The following is a 24,177-nucleotide window of genomic DNA, read 5'->3' as shown; positions in this document are numbered from 1 at the left end:
TTAAACGAAAGTTTCAACCATACATTTATATGGTGCTTATTATGTGCCAGTCTCTGTTCTTATCATATTAAACACATTAACACATTTATCCTTATAACAACTCCATTACGTATATATTATTGGTATCCCCATTTCATTGATGAGGAAACTGAGGCAGGAAGGTTTAGTAACTTCTTAGGGAGTCCATCAAATAGGGACTTTGTCTGTGACAGGAGCTGTGCTAGGCACAAAATAAAATCGTGGTTAATATTTTTTGAGCACCTACTACATACATACATCAGGCTTGGAGTTAGGCGCTTTACATAATATTTTTTTAAGCCTCACAATAACCTGGCAAGTTATGCATCCTTAATCGCATTTGATTATTATGGAAATAAAGGTTTGGCAAGTTCAGTAACTTGATAAATGTCACTAGCTGGTGGGAGGCGGAGTCGGTTCTACCCTTCAAATCCAGCCTTCTCCTTCCTGAGAAAACCCATAAGACACGCCCCTCCGCAAGGTCTGGGCCCGCCCAACCTCCCCTCTACGCCTGCGCTCTCCCCGCGCTGGCCACCACCCCGCTCCGCCGCCGACACGCCACGCGCACGCGCATTGCTTTCCCATGTGGGTTCGGGCCGTCATCGGGCCCAGCTGAACAGTAGTGCATAGACCCCTAGACTGCAAGACCTTGCTGCCAGCTGAGCAGACTCCACCGTCTTGCTGTTGCCCTCCTCTCTCGGTCTTCCCGCCAGCGCAATTCACAATGGGCAAGAGCCGGACGAAACGCTTCAAGCGACCTCAGTTCTCCCCTACGGGCGACTGTCAGGCCGAGGCGGCGGCGGCGAACGGGACTGAGCCAGAGGAGGACGACGGGCCAGCGGCGGAGCTGCTAGAAAAAGTGAGGCGAGGGCTCGCCGGGCCGCGCGGGGAGGGGCGGGGGGCAGGCCTCGCCCGGAGCCCCCCAGCAACGCCACACGCCCCTGCCGCCGCGTCCCCGCGCGTGCGCTCTGCTGTCTGACACTTGTTCTTTCCCGCAGCTCCAGCACCCGAGCGCCGAGGTCCGCGAGTGCGCCTGCGCGGGGCTGGCCCGGCTGGTGCAGCAGCGGCCGGCGCTGCCGGGCCTGGCTCGGCGGGACGCCGTGCGACGCCTCGGGCCGCTGCTGCTCGACCCCAGCCTGGCGGTGAGGGAGACGGCGGCTGGCGCACTGAGGTGAGCAGGGAATGGGGTCCGGGGTGGTGCCTCGGATCCGGGCCCACGGCGTCCAGCTGGCGCCTCCTGTGTGCCACGCACCGTAGCTAATCGGCTTCATCCTCAGTGCACTTGTCTGCGGCAGCTCGGGAGGGCCAGGAACTGCAGAGGCTCTCCTGTTTGCAGAGGGGGGCATTTGAACTCAGGCTTCAGACTCCGGAGGACCCCATGAGCCCCGGACTACACGCATTGCTGCTTCACCTGCAGTAGCCACCTGTCAAACGTCCTCTCCTCAAGGCCTAGCGCACGTTGTACCCACTCCAGGGAGCCTCCATGGAGTCCTGAGGTTCAGTGAACTCTTCCAGTATAAATGCCAGGTGTTCTAGGTGCGGTCGATTTTGAGCAGGCAGGACATTGAGCAAGACAGCCAAGATCCCTGCCTTCACAGAACCCGTGTTGATGCGGAGACAGACAGGAAACCAGTAAACAGGTGAAACATAACATTAGATCGTAAGTGGTGCTATGGAGAAACCAAGAGGATGATGAGTTGGGGGTGGGAAGTTACTTTAAATTGGGTGATCTTTAGATGACGTTTGTGAACTCTAGCCTCCTGGCTCTGGAGGCTAGAGCCAGGCGTGGACAAACAAGGGAAAGAGCATTCCTGACAGAGGGAACAGCAACAGCAGAGGGCTTGGCATGGTTAAAGAATGGGAAGGTTATGTGGCCGAATAGAGTGGAGGGCGGGCATTGTAAGAGTTGAGGCTGGAGAGATGGTTAAGGATCCGGTGGTGTAGAGCTAAAGGACCTATTCTAAGCAGGAGTGACTGGTCTAATTTACCTTTTCAAAAGGCCACTCTGGTAGCTGTGCAGAGAATGGACTGTAGGGGGGGCAAGAGTAAAGTTAATATTCGTAGTTTTCATAGCTCTGTCTTTATTTATTCTGTTTCATTCATTGATTTAGCAAGTATATATTGAGTGCCTGCTGTGCACCAGGCAGTGGGCTAGGTCGTGGGCATGTGGCAGTGAACAAGACACATAATTTCTGTCCTTAATGGATCTTACAGTATTGAGGGAGGCAGGCATTATGCAATTAATCACACAAGTGTGTAATTACAGCCAGTGATATTTACAGAAGATGCTGTGAGAAGGTATACCTGGGGGTTCAGGGAAGAAAACCCTAAGGGCGTGATGTTTGAGGTGAGATCTGGGGGATGAGTGGGGATTAACCACTTGATGGAGGAAACAGTGTGTGGAAAACCCTCCCCACCCCCCAAAGCATACACACACTGAGAGCTCCTGGAAGATGGTGAGGCTTCATATCTTGAGTGCCTAGCACAGTTTCTCTTCATATCCTGATTGCCTAGCACAGTGCTGTGCACTCAGAGGGCAAGCACTGTCTTTCCAATCAAAACTAAATTTAGTCAGGATTGCTTCAAGGGAATGTCTTTCTCAATAGCCTCACCCTTCCTACCCTGGAAGTCCTGATTCCAAGAAAAGTTCCCTTCATATAAGATCAGGCAGGGGACTTCCCTGGCAGTCCAGTGGTTAGGACTCCATGCTCTCTCTGCGGAGGGTGCAGGTTCAATCCCTGGTCGGGGAACTAAAATCTCACAAGCCAGACTGTGTGGCCAAAAAAAAAAAGATCAGGCCATGACTGATTCACATTAAATAAGAGAAGTCTTCCCTCTCCCTGTGTATCATCTCAGTCCTGGAAACTAAGCTGTTACAAGACAGAGACATCTGTTTACTTCATGTAGAGCAAGGATCGGCATAGGTGGAGATCTGTGGATTGGCTGTGCAACATCTTACAGGAATCATAAGCGATTTCTTCCGGGAAACCTTAAGTATGGGTAGAAATAGAAATAAACTTGAGCGCTTAATATGTTTTGTGACATGTGGTCTGAAAGTAAAACCTGTTTTAAACTTCTTGTGTAGAAATCTCAGTGCTTGTGGCGGTTTCGAAGTTTGTGATGACATGGTGACCAAGGATATCATGACTCCGCTGGTCGCACTGCTGAAAGAGGTATGCCACTTTCCCAGGTCGCTGTTAGTATACACACTCAGACGGTTTGGGGTTTTGTTTTGCCTTTTTTTTTTTTTTTTAATAAGTTTATTTATTTATTTTTGGCTGCGTTGGGTCTTTGTTCCTGTGCGCGGGCTTTCTCTAGTTGCGGTGAGCCAGGGCTACTCTTCGTAGCCGTGCCTGGGCTTCTCATTGCTGTGGCTTCTCTTGTTGCGGAGCACGGGCTCTAGGTGCGAGGGCTCAGTAGTTGTGGCTCGTGGGCTCTAGAGTGCAGGCTCAGTAGCTGTGGCGCACGGACTTAGTTGCTCCACGGCATGTGGGATCTTCCCAGACCAGGGATCGAACCCGTGTCCCCTGCATTGGCAAGTGGATTCTTAATCACTGTGCTACCAAGGAAGTCCCTGTTTTGCTTTTTAAGTACTTTGGTGTTAGTTATTTTGTCTTCCCTCAAAACATTCTATACGAATTGTATTTCTTTCCTGGAAGCACTGATCTCATCACGGATACTAGTCTCTAGTTTGTCCCCACTACCTTTATTTATCTGCTTGTTAGAAAAGACCTTCCTAAAACTATAGACTGACTCCTTTAGACTTTAAACTTTATACGATGAAAATAATTTGTATTTATTGGTTGCTTATTTATGTGCTCGGTGCTGTCTTGTGTATTATTTCACTTAATCTTCGGAGCAGTCCTATTTGGCAGGTATCGTTATTCCTGTTTTACAGATGAGGAAGCTGAAGCGCAGACATTAGGAATTTGCCGAGAAGACTAGATTATGTTCTCAGATTTAATATCATGCCACCTTTATTGCATGATGTAGTTCAGGGATTAAGGAGCTCTTCCTCCGCCGTGCCTCCGGTCCACTCTTCTGTATTGATGGGTAATTTTCACTTGAGGCCATATAAAGGATATCCAGTTTCGATGAGAGGTGTCAGTCTTGTTCCCTTTAGAACGGTGATTGTACTAGGGATGATGTGCCCTGCAGGGGACATTTAGCAATGTCTGGAGCCATTTTTGATTGTCATGGCTTTGGAGTAGGGGTTGCTACTGGCATCTAGTCGGTAGAGGCCAAGGATGCTGCTGAACATCCTACATTGCGCATGACAGCCACGTGCACCGCAGCAAAGAATCATCCCATCCAAATGTCAGTAGTGCCGTGGATTTTAGGAGGGGCAGAACTGCAGAGTGGTTCAGAGCACCCAGTTCGAAGCCAGGATGCCTGAATCTGAATCCCACTTTGCTAGATACTAAGCTACACCTTCAGCAAGCTCTCTGTACCTGTTTCCTATTTGTAGCAGGAGATTAGGGATAAGAGTTCATCTACTTCATAGGTTTGTGGTGAGGATTAAATGACTTAACAGACATGAAGTGCCTAGAATAGTGCCTTGCACAAAGAAGGTACTGCATAGATGTTAGCTCTTATTATGTGTTACTTTTCTTTGCCTTATATACTATCTTTACCACATTAGATAAAATATTTTGTATTGATTTTGCATTTTCACTTAAAATGTGAAATGCTTTTTATCCAGTTTGTACAGTGACTTGTCAACCTTTCTTGTCTGTATTTCTTGCCAGAAGGGCGCAGGGTTACAGGAACTGTACTGTTTGAGAATTTGATGGGCTTGTTAACCACTATCATTTTTAAAAAAATTTTATTGGAGTATAGTTGATTTACAGTGTTGTGTTTATTTCAGGCGTATAGCAAAGTGAATCAGTTGTACATATACATATCTCCACTCTTATTTTTTCTTTAGATTCTTTTCCCATATAGGCAACCACTATCATTTTTGATGTTTACTTTTCGTGATTCTTCACTGTCTTTCTGTTTAATTTTTCTTTTGAACAAAGGTACTAATCACTGTATTTGATTTCAGTGTAGTACTGGACTGGATTCAAATGAGATGTCTCCACAGGAAAAAAAAGATCAGAACAGAAATTCTATTGAAAACATAGCCAATGAGGCCGTAAACGTGCTGTGGAATATATGGTAAGATGTTTTCCAGACGCAGCCTCCTGCTTCAGTGCTACTCAGGCTGCTGCTCCCTCTGTTAAACTGCAGAGGAATCTCTGTTCTCTTTGGTAGGCGTGTAAATCTGTGATGTTAGTGCTTGGTCGGAGGTCTCATCAAGTGACCTAAGATCAACTGTCCTTCCCAAGCCGTTTTCCTCGTAGCATCACTACGTCCTTTTTTGCTTTACAGCTCTTCTCTCCAGTCATTGCTGCTGACAAAATAAGAGGAATCATGGTCATTAGTACCCACTGCACCTCCTTCCTCCCCCACTACCCATGTACCTTAAGGAGCAGTTGTCTTCAAGCCAGCCAGCCTCCAGTGCAGTAGATGCTTTGGCCTGGCATCTGGAATGAGACAGGGACCACAGACCTCAGTGGGTGCTTTACTCCTCTGCCGTGGCAGGTGCCATTTGACAGGGAAGTAGATGCCTGAGAAGAGCTCCTTTGGTCCCAGTAGGAAGAAGGCCACGCTCCATTCCATCATTGTAACAATGGCCGGGGGCGGGGGAGGGTGGACTTGCTTTTAAGAATGGAGATGGCTGGAAACACAACCTGCATTTTTTTCTATGCCATTTTATTGTCTCACATTTCTAGCCAGATTCTAGCAAGAATCTGTCATTTCCTTATTTTCAGTCAGCAGCGATGATTATTTCTGACCTAAAGCACAGGTACTTCATAGAATACAAGGTTAAGTTGGATCCTGGAAAGCTGCCTACACAGCAATCCAAACTTGCCTATGATTTCTCTCTTTTTTTTTTTAGTTTTTATTTTTATTTTTTAATTTTTATTGGGGTATAGTTGATTTACAATGGTGTACAGCAAAGTGAATCTGTTATACATATACGTATATCCACTCTTTTTTAGATTCTTTTCCCATATAGGCTATTATAGAGTTATTGAGCAGAGTTCCTTGTGCTCTACACTAGGTCCTTATTAGTTATCTATTTTATATATAGTAGTGTGTATATATCAATCCCAATCCTCCAATTTATCCATCCCCCCCATGATTTCATTTTAAACTAGTGGATGCATTCCACCAGGAAAATTGGAGAGATCAGATTTGAGGAAATGCCATATTCAAGCAAGCTAGTGGGTGCTGTTTTTCAGATAACTTTAATATATAAATTGTTGAACTCAGAAATTTAAAAAAAGTTTTCTTTGAAAAGTGCCTGAAAAAGTAGTCTTCACAGTGATCTCTCTTTCCTGAGTGCCCATTATCTTAACACATTTATGCTTTATTTTCCTGACTATACCTGACTTTACTATGGGCTTCTTGAGGGGAGGTTCATAGCAGTGTTGCATTAACTAGATGGTTGGATGGATGGATGGATGGATGGATGGATGGATGGATAGATAGATGGATACACAAACAGAAAATAGTTTATCTTTAGACAGCAGGATTGAATTTAATCATTTAGTCAGCTCTGTTAGCTGTTAGTCTGTCATGTGTATATATGGTATGTCTGGAGGAATATTCTTCTCTGGAACCAGGAAAAAAATTATTATAAATAGCTCTGTTTACCCTATATTTAGCATATATGTTAATAACATTGATAACATTAATTCTGATTCTTTTATTAAAAAATAGTGTAATTTCAAAAATGCTTATTATAACAATTTCTTGTAATCTACAAATTCTGTTAAAATTATAACAGTCTAGATGGAATGAATAAAATTTTAATTTTACTTTCTTTTAAATTTGTACTTTTTGTGTGATAAGTATAGAGGCCTTTTATCCTTACTTTAATTTATTATTACTGTGATACAGTGGAAAGACAAGTTAAGCTGGACCCAAAGACTCACCAGTAACAAAGTGTGTGATCTTTGGACAGATCACTTCACCTCTTGGGGTCTGAGTTTCCTTACCCACAAAATGAGGAATTGAAGTAAATGATTTCTAAGCTCTCTTCCATCTTTAACCTCCTGTAAGGAAATTGGCGTACGGGTAAAGAGATTGGCTAAAAGATCCTACTGTGATGGAAATAAATGTACAGATAGCCAGTTGTGTTCCTGCACAGTGACTATGAATGGGCATTGGTTTCTTCATCTATAAAAATGGTGGGTGTTTGACTACAACTCTTTGGTTCTTTTACAAAGCCTAATTATTTTTTCATGAATTTCTGTGGTTGATAATGTTAAAATGTGAATAGTAAAACTTTTTTTTCCCCCCTTCAATTTAGTGAATGCAGTAGTAGAGCAGTATCTATATTCAACAAAGAAGGGTGTTTGGAGATTGTATTAAAGTATTTAAGTAGGTTTTCCACCAATGTTGACCTGGCTATTTCAGTAGGTAAGTGAAGAAAAGTATGTGTGGCCTTATTCAAAATTTTTTATTCAGACATAGCATGTTTATTCTACAGGAGTGATTTTTTTTTCTCACTGTATGTAAATGCATAGCTGAGTTCTATTCTGAATCTTTTAAAGTCTGTGATTAATGCTTTACTTACTCATGTAGTTTTCCCGCTCTTGACCCTGAGAGGGAGGAAAGTAATTATGTGAGCATATGTGGTTTCTAGTATACTACCATTCTTAGAAGGCTTTATTAATTCTGGAAGCTTTCATCTCCCATTTGCCGAGAAACAGTAACCCACAACTACCAGGCCTTTGAGCCATAGTTAATTGGAATGTAGACTTATTTAAATGGCTTGTACCACTATCTCATACTTCCAGAAGAATACTTCTGATAACCTGTGCCTTTTCTGAGAGAGGAAAATAAGTGATTGGAATTTCACATAGGCCTGCTTGCCTTCCAGGCAGGGAAAGCAAAGTCTGGCAGCTTCAGCTGCTTGGCTCCCTCGCCTTCTGTACATGGGGTTAGAGAGCCACCGGGGGCCCTTACTCAGCAGGTGGAGGAGACAGAAACCAGAGGGTGGGTGGCTCAGCAGAACTCTGGGGGCAAGTGGAGAAATAATGGGTGAAAAGCATTTTTTTCTACCCATCATAATATAGGCATCTGGCTGTCCTTTTATTTAACTGTGTATTTCTCCTGGCAAGGACAAGTTTATTCCACTTACTGAAGTGTATTCCCCTTACCAGTGTTTCTCTTGGCTCTAGTGGACATAGAACAGAAAAGGAAAAAATAATAGTGGAATAAATACTACTGAGACAAATTTTTAAATCAGTTTCTCAAAATGGAATCTTTGGCAAAGGGGAGATTTGTGAGTAAATGAGAATTTTAAAAACAGTCGAACTAGGAAATTGGTAGGTGACTTTTAGTCTCAGAGGACAGTCTTTATTACAATAAGAGAATTTCAGGAAAGTTCATAGCTTTTAAAAGAGAAACTTCACTTCTGTTTTGGGGCCTTAAGGTTTGTAGATTTGGTTATTTATTTAGTTTTTTTCCTAAAGAACTTTTTTAAAGAACTTCAAAAAAATGGATCAGAATAAAGTTATTTTGCATTGTATAGCAGTGTTTTCCTTGGCACTTACCTAGGTTCATGATTTTTTAAACAAATGTCAAACTACTTCTGTTTTGAAAATCAAGCACGGCTTACATATAGTAAAGTGAAATTCTGAGATTCCATCCTATGTATTAATACAGCTTTCTTTGAGCTTGTGTTGTCATAGCAATCACAACTTATCTTGTTTTTCTGCTAAAGTGAGTTTAATTAGTCTCTTAATGAAAAAAATACTACATTGGGAAATATGTATATGTACATATATGCATATATATGGATTTATATATAAATGTATTTTGGAAACCAAAATAGAGCACAGCAATAGCGTGTATTTTGACTACTAATTTGGATGGGAACGATCTGCTTTGGAAGTTTTAGACCTGGAAAGAAATGGATTTGTATGGTCTACAGTATCTCAAAGAAAACAGATTTGGGCTTACTTCCTCATTTGTGCTTCAGTCAGACCTTTCATGCAGTCCCAACTGTTTTTATACTTTCAGTTAATTATTTCTAATTTACAAGTTGTAATCCATTGTCTTGTTCTAATGCCAGAGAACAGTTAAGTGCTAAATAAATCATATGTCTATTAATATTTTACCCATCTCTTAATTTGCTCATATTTTTATATAAAATACTTTTTCCCTTAAATATGTTTCACCAGAAATAACTCTAACTTTTAAGGTCGTGCTGAATTTCAACGAAACCAGAATGTTCCCAAACCTAGGGCTTGTCTTTGACAACAGAACTACCCTGAGAGTGTTGTCAGTGCACTGGTGTTTGGTCCGCAGGCTGTTTGCTACTGGTCTGTGATGAGTACAGAAATAGAGGCTAAACCTTTATAAATGTTTATAGTAATTCCACATTGTCACGGCGGTTAAGAGGCTTTTAAATTATATTTCATAAAAGTATAGTTTTATAAAGGATTAGAAATTAAGAAAAAAGGGGAAAAGGTCTTTTATACCTCTGATAGTTTGGGAAGCCTCATTTGCATGTTCCGTGTTTGAGGGAAAGCGTGTATCTGCTACAAAAGCTACCTGTGTCCAAAGAACTTGTAAAGATGCAAATGTTTTTTGATGAGTTATTTTGGTTTAAATTATCCTAGCAGAATTCATTTTTTCCTAAATATTTGATGTTTGTCTTTATAGCATATTGTTTGCAGACGGTGACTGAAGATAACCCAGAGCTACTGAAATCTTTCAGTGCCCCAGCATTGCATGTGCTGGAATCAGCAATGCTTTCTCCTGTCAGTTCCATGGAATATATTCTATTAAAGACATTGGTGGCAGGTAAAGTTTAGCCATATGTGATAGTGTGCTTTTTTAGTAACTTGTAGTAGGTAGAGATGGGGGACAAAGTTATTCCCCCATTTCACCGCATCAGGGCTTTCTGTGCTTAGTCTGTTCTGAAAATTTTAATATTTTAGTGGAGACCCTTAATTCAAGCGGTTCTGCATAGTTTCAAAGCCTTCTAAGATTAAATGTGTTTTTAGTTTAACAAACTACTGTTGTCTGATAAAGAAATGCTGTTGTCAGGACCCCCTCTTATTTATGAACCAGTGAGTTCAGAAGTTGACTGTGTAGTGTAGGCATCTAAGACATGACCATTCACTTTCCTATAAGATCTTCACCCGCAATGCATCTCCCCAGAATTTCTAAATACAGAAAGAAGAAATAATCTGATGACATGTCAAGTAGTAGGAAACTTATTATATCGTTTCCTCTTGCCTTTGGTCTTCCGGAGTAATTTATCTTGAGAGGTGGTTTTTTTCCCCTAAACTGATAAAATACACATAACATAAAATTTAACATCTTAACCATTTTTAAGTGTACAGTTAAGCAGTGTACATTCGCATTGTTACATAACCAATCTCCAGAACACTTTTCATCTTGCAAAACGGAAACTCTGTACACATTAAACAACTCCATTTCCCTCTCCCCTCAGCCCCCAGCAACTACTATTCTCCTTTCTGTCTCTATGGATTTGACTACTCTAGTGCCTCAAATAGGTGGAATCATACAGTATTTTTCTTTTTGTGACTGGTTTATTTCGCTTAGTGTAATGTCCTCAGGGTTCATCCATGTTATAGCATGTGTCAGAATTTCCTTCCTTTTTAAGGCTGAATAATATTCCACTGTATGTATATATGACATTTTGTTTATCCATTCATCTGTGGATGGACACTTGGCTTGCTTCCACCTTTTTGTTATTGAATAATGCTGCTATGAATATGGTTCTACAGATGTCCATGTGAGTCCTTGCTTTCAATTCTTTTTGAATATATATATACCCAGGAATGATTTTTATTTTAACCGTCACATTTTTTTTTTTTTAATTAGTCTAACTACTTAGTGGTAGCTATTCTAGTTTCATAAGCAAAAAACCAAGAACCTGCTCCCTGGTTGTCCGTGAGACCTTGGAATTTTAGTGCATTCCATTCCACTCTTGGAATATAAGAAGCTGCTTAGGAGAGCAGCTCAGGTTAAGATGAAAGAAAGCCAGGCAACTCAATTTGTCGTGGTAAAAGAAACTTGATCGGTGTTCTCTTGATCTCTTGCTCTCTGGTGTATCAGAGCAAGGCATTGTATGCCAAGAAAAGGAGACGATTGTGAAGGACTGCTGTAATAAAGGGAGCTGCCTCAGTGCAAAGCTTTTCGACATTTAATAAAAACTGAACAAAGGCAGTGGGATCGGGATTTTTTGAAATTACACCTGAGCTTAAAGAGCCACTCTCCTGGAAACTGTATTTAATAAAAGATTTCACAGTTGATTTCTTTGTCCTTATGCTCATTTTTTTCCCCACAGGCACAATTTGGAATCTAAAGGACATTATTCCATCCAAGAGTCAGGCAGAAATCATAAATGCCATACTAAAGATCTTATCTGAAGTTCTGGAAATGGATGCTGGTGAAACAGTTCTTCAAATGAAGGAGGCTGAAACTCAAAGGATAAAAACTGCTGCAGAGACTGAGGACACATTACAGAATGTTAATGGTGATGATTTGATTGAGGATGATGAAATGGAAGAAATTCCTCATAGAAGGAAAGTCAGAAGGAAAGCTTTCATTTCAGATTTACTTCCAGTAAGTCGGATTGATGCTTTCAGACATGGATTAATACAGCTATTTTCTTTCAATAGGTATCCTAAGCTTTGTAGGAAAATGTTACAGGAAAGTTAATTATAAAGTGAATTTCAGTTAAAAAAAAAAAGTCATGTTTTCCCATTAACTCGTAACTCAGAAATCTCCCAAAGGAGGAAAAAAAATGTCCTAAGACAAAACTTTTATATAGAGAAGGTTTGAAAGATGGGGTAGACCAGTACTTTTGCAGCACTTCAGAGACATGTGGTCATCTCCCACTTCAGTTACACATTCTCTTCCAGACTGTCTTCAAACTAAAGGAATTTTTACTTTGCTTGAATTGTCCCTTGCATTCTTGTCTCTTTTATTTTAGTGTTTAGCCTTACCAAAGTAGCAAGCCAAACTTTCATTTACCCCCTACTGGCGAGCAGAGGAGGTTGGGTGATTATGAAAATTAATGATGGTTTGTAGTTTTTGCAGACTGGTTTATAGTTTTTGTTTGTTTGTTTGTTTGTTTTATAAATTTATTTATTTATTTTTGGCTGCGTTGGGTCATCGTTGCTGCACGTAGGCTTTCTCTAGTTGAGGCGAGCAGGGGCTACTCTTCGTTGTGGTGCGCGGGCTTCTCACTGCAGTGGCTTCTCTTGTGGAGCACAGGCCGTAGGCACGCGGTCTTCAGTAGTTGTGGCATGCAGGCTCAGTAGTTGTGGCTCGCGGGCTCTAGAGCGCAGGCTCAGTAGATGTGGCGCACAGGCTTCGTTCCTCCGCGGCATGTGGGATCTTCCCGGACCAGGGCTCGAACCTGTGTCCCCTGCATTGGCAGGCGGATTCTCACCCACTGTGCCACCAGGGAAGTCCCTGGTTTATAGTGTTTGATTGGGGCTCATTTGTGCTAGTGGTGTGACGGTGGGGTGAGGAGGAGCAGTCTTGGGTGCAGGGAACACTTCAGCTGAGCCAGCAGCGATGGAGCCATACTTTGGGAAAACATTTTTCCCAAGGAGGAGAGCAGGTCATCAGGAAGACAGGGAGGACAGTGAGTTGGGCTTTATTCATCTAGGTGCACATTTTCTGTGCTTACTCTGTGTGCCAGGCCCTGTGCTAGGTGCTGCTGATAGAAAGATGATTAAGGCATACTTCCTGTCTTCAGGGACCTTTTCCGTCTTGAGAGGATAGACATGTAATGATAATTTATTATAATGCCTGTGCTAAGAACAGTGATAGGGCTGTGCACAGACTTCTGAGGGGGTCGTATCTATAGAGTAGGCACACCTGACTCAGCCCTGATGGAAGCAGAAAGGAAGACGCTCTCAGAAAAGGCTTTGTGGACAGAACACCTGAGCTGTCTTAAAGGATGGCATAAGAAACAGCGTGATGAAAGCGGGTTAGTGTTGTTTGAGGGGACTGGAGGCAGGAAGACCGGACAGGAGGCTGCTGAAGTCATTGGGAAGAAAGACAATGAAGCCTGAACGGGAAGAACCCTAGTAATGTCCTGTCACACTTTCTGCCATCTCACTCGTGGCCAGTCCTGATTCATGTGCAATGAACTGAAACTGAGAAGTATCTTAAGTCAGTGTCTTAGAGTTTTGACAGATTTATTTTTACAGAATTCTTAGTGGGCATAAACTCATCAGTATACCACTGCCCTGCATTCCTGAAGTCCTGCAAAGCTGAATTGGTGGCGTCTGACAGCAGTCAAATGCTGTCGTTAAGAACTGCTTTCTCACTACAGATAACTCAATTTCGTTTCTTTCTATGGCTGATTAATATTCCATTGTATATATGTGCCACACTCCCCATGAACAGCTGTTAGGTGCAAAGCATTGTGTTGAGTGCTGGGGTGAATACGAAAATGAAAAGGCCATCCTGCCCTTGAGTTGCTTGCAAATCGTAGAGCGGCTTAAAAATCATATCACCCCCTTTTGGTGCAAGAGGCGTGTATTTGAACACCCAGTTTACTCCTTGTCTCACTTGTGCATCTGAGTCAGAGTGGGTAGAATTTAAAATCAGTAAAGCAAGATAGACAAAGGCATAGCTATGAGCCTTGTCATTCCAAAGGGTGTTTCTAGACCCCCAGCAGCATCCCCTCAGGTACCACATGGAGGTGAGTTACAGATCTGGGATCCACATGTGGAACATCAGCTCTAACAGGTCAGGGTTTGGAGGCTCTTCTGCAGGTGTTGCATCGTGCTGACAGGTCACTTTATCCTGCCAGATGCACATATACTATGTTTCCCCACCCCGCATTCCCATCAGAGCAGAAGTGGAAATTCCAGTTGGGCTGTCAGGGGACTCTGAAAGATCGGACATCTCTGGCTGGGAGAACAGCACTCCTGCAGGGTTTCCTCATCTCCAGCCTTGCTTTCAGGGGCCCTACAGGGAATGAGTGAGTGGGGATTGAGATCCACATCCACCAAGATGAAGTGTCACTGTTTCAAAGTATCGATATTTAACTGTTATTTAGAGATTCACTTTCCCAAGTATTACTTAGAAATGGAATTTTGGTGCTTAGAAAATGCAGTGTTTTCTCTTAACAAAAGCTTGCTTTTTAAAGCCTATCACCATAGCTGAGTAGACCGGGTGATTAACATGCTGATCAGGCAGCCAGTGTTTAAGTGCCAGTAGTGTGCTAAGCATCGTGCTGCCATGTGCCAGGAATACAAATTTACAGCCAGGCAGCTCTGGTCTTTCAGGCTGCCCAGTGGCTTGTGCAGGGATCCTTTAGAATCAAAACCCTTAATTGCATCATTTAACTTAAGAAGGTATAAGCACAAATCTGTAAAGAGAGAACTGACCCAAGTTGTGGCTGTAACATGCAGAAGTAGGACAATCCCTACCCAGCTTCCACAGTTAGCAGTTGTCAAATCACAGTCTGTTTTCTTTCATCTATTTCCCTACCCACTCTCCCCTCTCAACTACTGAATATTTTGAAGCAAATCTCAGCTGTCATAACGTTTCCTCTAGATTGGTTCTTTAGGTCAATTTGGTAACAATAAGAAGCAGGGAAATGTTCTGAGCAGGGAAGTCAGGTAAAGAAGTGGAACTTAGTTTCAGAATTCTTCTAAGCCAGATCTTCGTAGGTTTTAAGTGGATGAGAGCCCAGCAAAGGCATGTCTTGTGTAGCTTTGAGTCGCCTCTCAGAAATGTTTAGTTGAATATCATACACGCACGAAGTGAGTAGGAATAAATTTTAGATACGTTCTTTTCTTTTTAATTAATTAATTTTATTTTTGGCTGTGTCGGGTCTTAGTTGTGGCACATGGGATCTTTCATTGCGGCGCACGGGCTCCAGAGCACGTGAGCTCTGTGGTTGTGGCCCGCGGGCTTAGTTGCCCTGCTGCATGTGGGATCTTAGTTCCCTGACCAGGGATCGAACCCGCATCCCCTGCATTGGAAGGTGGATTCTTAACCACTGGACAACCAGGGAAGTCCCTAGATACATTCTTGCCAGCAATAAAATGAATATAAACATAGGGATTCCTATGCTACATCTATTAAATAAGCTGTCTTCTTCTTTTTTTTTTTTTTAAGAATGTGGTTCAAAATTACAGTTAAATCGTTGCACAAGAAGTTGCTGGAGGATTAAAAATGAGTACAACATTCTGGAAAAGGAGAACAGGAATATGTCACAGTATCTATAGGTGTGTTTTTAACCTTTGATCCAGTAAATCTGAGGAAATAAGATAACCAAGTAATCTGAAATATTCCATGCTAGAGGAATGCTTAATAAATTATAATACATTCATTTAATGGAATATTTTACAGCCATTGAAAAGACAGAAAACTTTTGAAACTGGGAAACATTCAGACAACAAAATATACATTACTTTTAGCTTATGTACTGTTTTGGAGTGAAACTATTTCACTTTTCATAGGTGACTTGAGAATTAAGGTCATATAAATTTATACAACCCATTTTGAGAATGTTAATTGATAAGTTAGGTTCATGTTATTTATTCCCAGGAGCAAAAGTCCCCCTCTTCCTTCAGTCTTTAAGAAATGCTTTATTGCAGTCTTCAGAGAAAGCCAGAAAGCAGCAAGCCTGTCTGCTCCTTAGTCAAGTTCTGGTGGTCATATAAGGGCCTGTTAGTAATTCTGGTTAATGAAGTCTCTTCCAAGAAACTGTGTAAGTGTCTAAAAGCAGGTTTGTTGTGTGTAAGTGCCTGGTGTCCAGAATGAACTCTTGTTTTAATCTTAGTATGCTGAGCTACTTCTTAACACATTAGATTAAGTTTCAGGGTGAATTTAGTTCAGAATTCCTGAATATTTTTCTGTTCTCTCCAGCTAACTAAGCAACACTTAGAAAATAACCGTGCAGATAGATGGAAACCCGGTGAACAGTGGCACGCTGCACAGTGCCAAGAGGAAGAATCATAATGCCTGTTTGTCCTTCCAGCACTTTATGACTTTTCTTCTACTTACCCACCCCCACCCATGTCCTCTATTCCAAGTGCAAATATCATTTAGTAGGCTTTAACTAAGGAGGGTCACATGAAAATATTTTTCCACACATTTGAGAGTTGGTCGTTTGCTTTTTTTTTTAAGCCCACCGACAAGGAGCTGAGAGAGACCATAGCGTTGCTGACAGCTCAGCAGACTGCTCTGGAAATCATTGTCAACATGTGCTGCAGTGAAGGTTTGTGACCAGTTCCCATTTAGATATCCTCCCCTGGACTGGGAGGGCAGCTTCCATGAGGATTATCTTAAATAGTCCAGTTCTGTGTGATCTGCACTCTTCCCAGATCCCACCGACGATGAATGGGAAGAGCTCTCCAGCAGTGATGAAAGCGACTCATTTATGGAGAATTCCCTCAGTGAATGCGGTGGGCAGCTGCTGTCTCCCCTCTGCCTCTCCCATGAGGTTCACACCGCTCTCACCAACTACCTCATCCCAAAGAAGGTAATCTGTTTTCAGTCTAGGCTCGTTCTAGAGCACAGGGAAGGCTGAAGAAAGCTGTTACTTCTGTGTGCAAAAGAAGTGCGCTAATACTGCCAGGTGTGGCTAATTGGTAAGACCTGGGAAACAAAACAATGACCAGCACTGGAGGCGGGCCGTTCAGAATTCCTGAGCACCTCTTTATCAAGCCTGACCATCTCACTTAGAAGTCACATGTTGGGATTTTATAAAGGAATCGTGTAAAAACCCTACTCTTTAACCTTTGCCTTACTTCCTTTTTAAATTTAGATTTTTGAGAAAACTGCCTTTCCAAACAGCACTGCAGTTGACGTGTGTTCCAGGAACCCCAGTTGGAAACCTTTGATTAGAAAGTAAGAACTTTTCTAGTTTCAAAACCATTTGTCATTGTTATTATATGAAATGATGGACCATTCAATGGAAGATGCCGACTCCCCCTTCAGGATCTCTCCCCCTTTGTCCTGTGTATGTTCCCTGGAGAAGTCTGCCCATATGTTCACTAAGACAGGAGAGTGCACGTAGCAGTGTGGTTCACAGTTGCCCCAACTTGGAAACAACCCCAATGTCCATCGGTGGCAGAATGGATAAATAAGTGCTGACATAATCATACAGTAGAATACATACAGCTGAGCTACTTCTTAACACATTAGATTAACACATGCAGCAATAAAAAATCTGAACTAGAACACTGACACTAAACTGTTTCCTTTAGTGATGCATACATAGGTGGTAAACCTGTAAAGAAAAGCAAGGAAATGTCTGCTATAAAAGTCTGGAGAGTGGTGACCTTTGGGGTCAAGGAGGTGGGGCGTGATAGGGAAGGGATAGGTGGGCCGTGAGGGCGCTAGCAGCATTTCTTTTCTTTTTTTTTTTAATTGAAGTATAGTTGATTTACAGTGTTGTGTTAGTTTCAGGTGTACAGCAGTGTTTCAGATATATATGTATTCTTTTTCAGATTCTTTTCCCTTATAGGTTATTACCCTATAGTTCTCTGTGTTATACAGTAGGTCCTTGTTGCTTATCTATTTTATATATAGTAGTGTGTGTATGTTAATCCCAAACTCCTGATTTATCCCTCCCCCCCTTTCCCCTTTGGCAACCATAAGTTTGTTTTCTATGTCTGTGGGTCTATTTCTGTTTTGTAAATAAGTTCATTTGTATCTTTTTTTTTTTTTTAGTTTCCACTTATAAGCGATATCATATGACGTTTGTCTTTCTGGCTTAGTTCACTTAGTATGATAATCTCTAGGTCCATCCATGTTACTGCAGGTGGCGTTATTTCATTCTTTTTTATGTCTGAGTAATGTTCCATTGTATAAATACGCCACATCTTCTTTATCCGTTCATCTGTCGTTGGACATTTAGGTTGCTTCCATGTCCTTTAAATAGTGCTAGCATTGTTTATTTCCTACCTAGATGCACAGGTGTTTGCTTTGTAAACCGTTATATTTGTTGAGCGCTTTATGTATGTCATATCTCACAATTAAAAATAATTTTAAAGATACTGCCATGCATAGAAATTTTTCTCAAGCAGATTCCATGTGACTCATAAATGCGCTGTGCCTCAGAGGCCTTGAGTGCTCAAGCAGTTTGATGTGGTAGGATTTTTTTTTTTTTTTTTTTTTTTTTTTTGCAATACGCGGGCCTCTCACTGTTGTGGCCTCTCCCGTTGTGGAGCACGGGCTCCGGACGCGCAGGCTCAGTGGCCATGGCTCACGGGCCCAGCCGCTCCGCGGCATATGGGATCTTCCCGGCCCGGGGCACGAACCCGTATCCCCTGCATTGGCAGGCGGACTCTCCACCACTGCGCCACCAGGGAAGCCTGATCTGGTAGGATTAACAGTTCACTTTACGAATCCTTGCTCACTGCCCTAGACCTCCTTCTGCTTACAGATGGTCCCTGTCAGAATCTGACACTTAGTTTCAAGGTCAGTGCTGAATTCTGCTGGGTTACTGTGAGAGGAACAGACAGCATTCTCTCTCTTCCTTTGCAGAATGAGCACTATACAATGCAGAGCCCTCGTGTGTCTCCAGAGCCTTGTCTCCCTCCTGGATGTGGACCATCTGGGAGGACCTGCAGCCCTTCAGACACTTGCACAGCATCTGTCACAACTGCTTTTTTCTCAGCCAGGTAAATATTTAGGCCTTATTGTGAAAAACGACTGGGATGGAGCAGAATTTTGAAGGGCCAGGAACTTGGAGTTTGTAATTATACGGTCTCTCATCCAACCTGCAGAAACCTTTCCCAGACACTAGCAGTCATATATTTATAGTTGCCGGTGGTATAGAGTCAACAAAGTATGCAGGCAGGCCTCTGGGGTATAATTACCTTTTTCATTAAAATTGCTTGCATCCAGTTACGTCAGGACAATCAAGGCTGCATCACAAATATCGTAAATATTAGGGTTCATTAAAATATTTGGGTAATTCTCTATTCCTTAGTTTTCTTCTTAAATATAAAATCGTTTGATTTACATTTGATGGGGTGCTACAGATGTGTATGACAGAATTCACAAGGTTTGAGAGCACATAAAGTGGAAAGCCTCCCTCCTTTTTCTCACACTACCCAGTTCCTCTCCCAGAATTGGTCACTGTGGCCAGTTTCTTGTGTATTCTTCCAGAGAGATTCTCGATACCAAAGTATGTATGTGTATTTTTAAGGCAAATGATAGACTACCGTACACACAGTTCTACACCTTGCTTTTTTTCTAATACATCTCTTTCTTCAAATACCTTTGCATGGTACAAGCTGAATCTTTAAGTTACAGGTATCTGATACGGATTAATTTCATTTGTACGCAGAAACCTAGAGAGATACTGTACATTAGATAGGTGTTCTTTTTTTTTTTTTAATTTTTACTGGAGTATAGTTGATTTACAGTGTTGTGTAAGTTTCTGCTGTACAGCAAAGTGAATCAGTTATACATATACCCACTGTTTTTTAGATTGTTTTCCCATGTAGGTCATTACAGAGTATTGAGAAGGGTTCCCTGGTTATATAGTAGGTCCTTATTAGTTATCTATTTTGTATATAGTAGTGTGTATATGTCAGTCCCACTCTCCCAGTTTATCCCTCCCCCCCTTCCCCCTGGTAACCATAAGTTTGTTTTCTACATCTGTGACTCTATTTCTGTTTTGTATATCAGTTCATTTGTATCATTTTTTAAATTCCACATACAAGCAATATCATAGAATATTTGTTAACTGTTCTTTTGAAATGACCTAGCTGTACAGTGTATAATGCATGCTCTTCTAACAGATTGTCATAGTTCACTGTCGTAGAATCTCATTTAACTTCGGCACATTAAACTATAGGAGCTCAAACAAAACCGAGAAAGGAAATAGAGGTATTTTACATAGTAAAGGAAAATTCTTCGCGTTACTCTACCCGGCATGTATGTCTGGAGTGAGGGTTAATATGGGAGATGTGAATCTGCTCTATTTCTGTGCAAAACTGTTTAACATTTCCCCTTCTCAGACACAGTACTAAGTCCAAGAGCTGAAACTCTTAGAAGATCAAAATATGGTCACTTTTGACTAAATACAGGTTTCTGTATAAGCATTCCTTCAAGAGTTGGTCTCTGATTCTTTAAGACATCTATCTTGCACTCTATGAAGAGGTGCTGTGTATTTAATGGTGCATGTTTTAGAAGTTCTAGATTAATTTTTAAAGATTAAGTAAATAAATATTTAGAAACTCATTATATAGCTATCAATATTTGTCCATTAACAGGTGGAGTTTTCAAGTGATCTCACGCTGTGTTTAGCTGGTGCCATCATGTGAAAACCACATGCCCAGCCATACCTAAGACAGGATGTTGAACAGGATGTGAGCAGTGTTAGCCCCACTCCCGTTCCAAGCCCGTACTGGGCCAGCTCTGGAGCACAGAGGTGACTGGTCATTGTGAGCTGGCCAAATGATGACTATAGCTTTATATTTCTCTCCCAGCCTTATAAACCTAACGAGATCTGGATGGCATGGGGGGCAAGAGGGATGGTTTCCGTCAGCCCAGCAGGATGTCCTGTGGAGGGGTGGCTGGGGGAGACGGATAGGGGAGTCCACAGCTAGGCCCCCAGGCGAGCAGGACCTACCCAGACCTCTTAGTGCTTCCAAGACCTGCTTAACCTGAGAGAACCCTGTTTGCCCTAGTTTCACAATTGCCATCTCTTTCCTCTGGGCCATTTCTCCATGAGAGTCCAGTCAAGGTCCCACAAGCCCCATCCCCTGCCAGCATGAAGAGTTTATTTCACTGGAAGTAAGTGCACATATTCTGTGCCTCTGCTTATGCAGAACACACTTAGGTGTGTTTCTCCTAGTTCAGCTGGCTGTTCTTGGTCACTGGTACAGGCACATTTATTACCTGGAAAGATCACAGGAAAACCATAACAAGCTGAGCCTTAGAGAAATAATGGAAAGTTTCTGAATTGTGAGAAAGTATAATTAAACACTTAGATTTTTAATAAATTCCCGTTTCCTAGCTATTGTAGACATAACCTTTTTATCAGAATGAAATTTTTGATAAAGGATAATTGCTTATACTATTCTAGTATAGTCTTTCCAAATATTTGGGATTTATAAAATAGTGTAACCCTGTGAGCTCTACATGGATAATGTGAACTGTTATTGAAGAATTTGGTGGGGAGAATGGGGCTAAATTTCTCTTTTGTGTTACCATGTTTGAGAGTTAAATGTATGAGGATCGTACAGCTGTATTGTATTTAACTTGTTTTAGTTTTGCTGCTGAAATACAGTTCTGAATACTTATAAAATTTTTGATACATACCTCCATAGATTTGTGGCTGACATCAGAGATAAAATGAGCAAGTTTTTAGTAGAGTCTGGTTCTTGTGTTCAAAACACCAACGTCTTTGTCTCCTTCATTTAAAATATTGATCTTCAAAACATAAGAAATTTTTAGCAATGTTGTATTTGCAGATTGGGTCAGTTTGTCATTTTTTCCATTACGTGGGTTCTAAAATCATTTAGGATTCCCTGCTACCCTAGATTTTGGGGAGCAGAAAGCTCATTTTCATTACAGTTAGAATGGTGGTAGCACCCATTCTGGGATACGGTTTTTATTCCATATCAGAACATTGAAAATCAGTCTGCAGAATTCACCTAAATATAATTTGCTGCTTGATTACTTGTGGGTTGACTATTTACCTACATTTAGGTGTGCTACAAATTCTTAGATGCTGTACAAAGTTGTTGCGGGGAAACACATTTTGAATCACCTCTTTTGTTTAACTTCTTTTGACATTTACTTAATTTCTTTTGACAAACCGCGTCTTGACCTTTTACTGAGAATTTCTCAGAAAGGCAGAGTTGTTTGAACTTCCTTCCCTAATTTGGATAAATGAACAGAAATGTGAATTAAATAAAAATCATCCAAATTTAGGGGAAATATGAATTTCACGTAATGTAAAACAGTAGTGTAGTTTAGATTAGGATTTTGAATCTAAGGTAATTGTTATTTTCCTAAGAATAGAGGATAGAAAAAAAATTGGTTCCGAGATGTGTTCTAGTTTGTATCAAGTTAGTTCTTCATAACATGGTTTAATAGTTTTATGTGTAGCTGACAGATTTCCAGGACTACATTACAGCTTTAATCAAATATAAGTTACTTTTCAGAGCCAGTATGGTGGCTTTTGGAAGTTTAATAGTAACAATTTTATACCAATTTTTGAGGGCCTGTTAGGTACTAGGTTTTATGAGCTAGGCATTTATTACTCCACCTGCCTGATGGGGACGCTGAGATTTAGAGGTTTAGGAACTTTTTTCAGGGGGGTTCCTTCTTTTAACAACTATTTATTTATTGACTTACTTTATGCCTTGCGCTGTTCTAGGTCCAAGGTATATAGGCATAAACAAGATAGGCAAGGCCGCCATGCTCATGGAGCTTGCATTTTCATATAAATAAAGGTTTAAGGTCATTTTGGCTAGGAAGGAAAAACATAAAAGCAGAATGGTATGAGGTGTCGCACTAGTTAGTATGGAAAGGCCCCTTTGAGGAGCTAACACTTGGGCTGAGACCAAAATGAGAGGTCACATAATGTCACAGGCTGGATTCTGTCCCTGGTCTGTCTGATCCTAAAGTATCCTAGTATCTGTTCTGTGATACTTACAGGAATTCCCTACCTCTGTGCATAACATATATCTGAAAATGAGAGAGCCGAAAGATAAAACAAGCCTTAATTCCAGTCTTTGCAGAAGCTGCCTTGCTCTCATGCAGCCCAGAAAGGGGCATCAGAATCTCTATTTGGCCAAGGGCACCACAGAGGAGAAGGACAAAGTGTCTCCTGCTATATAACAAATCACCCCAAAACTTGCTGGCTTAAAACAGCAGTAATCGTATGCTATTTCTCGTGGTTTCTGTGGGTCAGGGATTTAGAAAGGGTCCAGCGGAGATGGTTTTCTCTACCCCATGATGTCTAGGCCAGTGTGTCTCAACTGGCAGCAGTTTTTGCCCCCCGAGGACTTTTGTCAATGTCTGGAGACCTTTTTTTAATTACAATTTGGGGGTTGCTGCTGGTATCTAGAGGGTAGAGGCCAGAGATGTTGTTAAATATCCTAGTGCCCAGGCGACTCCATGTGCACCACAAAGAATGATCTGGTCCAAAATGTCCATAGTGCTGAAGTTGACAAACCCTAGCCTAGGGCCTCTGCTGGAAGACTGGGAGCCAGAATCATCTGAGGCCTATTCACTCACATGTCTGGTAGTTGGTTTGGAGCTGTCAGCCAGAACACCCACCTCTGACCCCTTCATGTGACCTGGGCTTCCATAATATGGTGGCTGGGTTCCAAGGGCGAGAGTTGAGAGAGAGGAGAGAGCAAAGGCATGTGAGTCAGGTGGAAGTCATGCCTTTTACCACTTAGCCTGTCACTTTCACATGTTGTCCTGGTTGGAGAAGCCACAAAGTCCCACCCAGGTTCAAGGGGAGGGGAAATAGACTCCACAGTCTTTATGGGAAGTGGCAAGGTTCTGCAAGATCATGCAGAACTGGAAATACTCTTGTGGCTATTTTTTTCTATTTTAAATCAATTTATTGGGTTTAAAAAAAATATACATTTATTTATTTATTTGATTTTTTATTTTTGGCTGTGTTGTGGCTTCGCTGCTGCACACGGGCTTTCTGTAGTTGCAGCGAGTGGGGCTACTCTTCGTTGCGGTGCGCGGGCTTCTCATTGCAGTGGCTTCTTTTGTTGCGGAGCATGGGCTCAGGGCACGCGGGTTTCAGTAGTTGTGGGTTGTGGGCTCTACAGCACAGGCTCAGTAGTTGTGGCGCATGGGCTTAGTTGCTCCGCGGCATGTGGGATCTTCCCAGACCAGGGCTCGAACCCGTGTCCCCTGCATTGGCAGGCGGATTCTTAACCACTGCGCCACCAGGGAAGCCCTGTTGTGGCTATTTTTGGAAAATATAACCTATCACACCACATCAATTGCTTTCCCTTCCACCAAAGGGGTTAGGGAGCCAGCTCACCTAGGCGGTCCTCACTCTCCTATATGGCTGTGTTATCATAATTGTTTATTGCTGTTGTTCTGTTTATTCTGTGTGGGAAGAAGGGACAATAAGAAAAGAGTAAAAAT

General features: G+C 41.9%; 1 protein-coding gene across 2 annotated transcripts in view; it reads left to right on the top strand.

Moving 5' to 3' along the window:
• Nucleotides 1-616: 616 nt before the first annotated feature.
• The window catches only part of HEATR3 (HEAT repeat containing 3), a 36,321-nt gene continuing 12,760 nt past the window's right edge, over nucleotides 617-24,177 (top strand). For both annotated transcript variants that reach the window (XM_082862305.1, XM_082862306.1), the window contains exons 1-11: nucleotides 617-877; nucleotides 1,017-1,189; nucleotides 3,104-3,191; nucleotides 5,066-5,178; nucleotides 7,382-7,491; nucleotides 9,745-9,885; nucleotides 11,402-11,679; nucleotides 16,219-16,309; nucleotides 16,416-16,573; nucleotides 16,859-16,941; nucleotides 18,583-18,719. In XM_082862305.1, coding sequence (XP_082718431.1) covers nucleotides 743-877; nucleotides 1,017-1,189; nucleotides 3,104-3,191; nucleotides 5,066-5,178; nucleotides 7,382-7,491; nucleotides 9,745-9,885; nucleotides 11,402-11,679; nucleotides 16,219-16,309; nucleotides 16,416-16,573; nucleotides 16,859-16,941; nucleotides 18,583-18,719 — 1,507 coding nt within the window. In that variant the 5' untranslated portion in view covers nucleotides 617-742. The remainder of the gene's footprint in view (nucleotides 878-1,016; nucleotides 1,190-3,103; nucleotides 3,192-5,065; nucleotides 5,179-7,381; nucleotides 7,492-9,744; nucleotides 9,886-11,401; nucleotides 11,680-16,218; nucleotides 16,310-16,415; nucleotides 16,574-16,858; nucleotides 16,942-18,582; nucleotides 18,720-24,177) is intronic.

Source organism: Leucopleurus acutus, assembly GCF_964270905.1.
Source record: "Leucopleurus acutus genome assembly, chromosome: 20".
Lineage (NCBI taxonomy): Eukaryota > Metazoa > Chordata > Mammalia > Artiodactyla > Delphinidae > Leucopleurus > Leucopleurus acutus.
The sequence above is the reverse complement of the archived record's forward strand: the minus strand, read 5'-3'. Positions and strand labels throughout refer to the sequence as shown.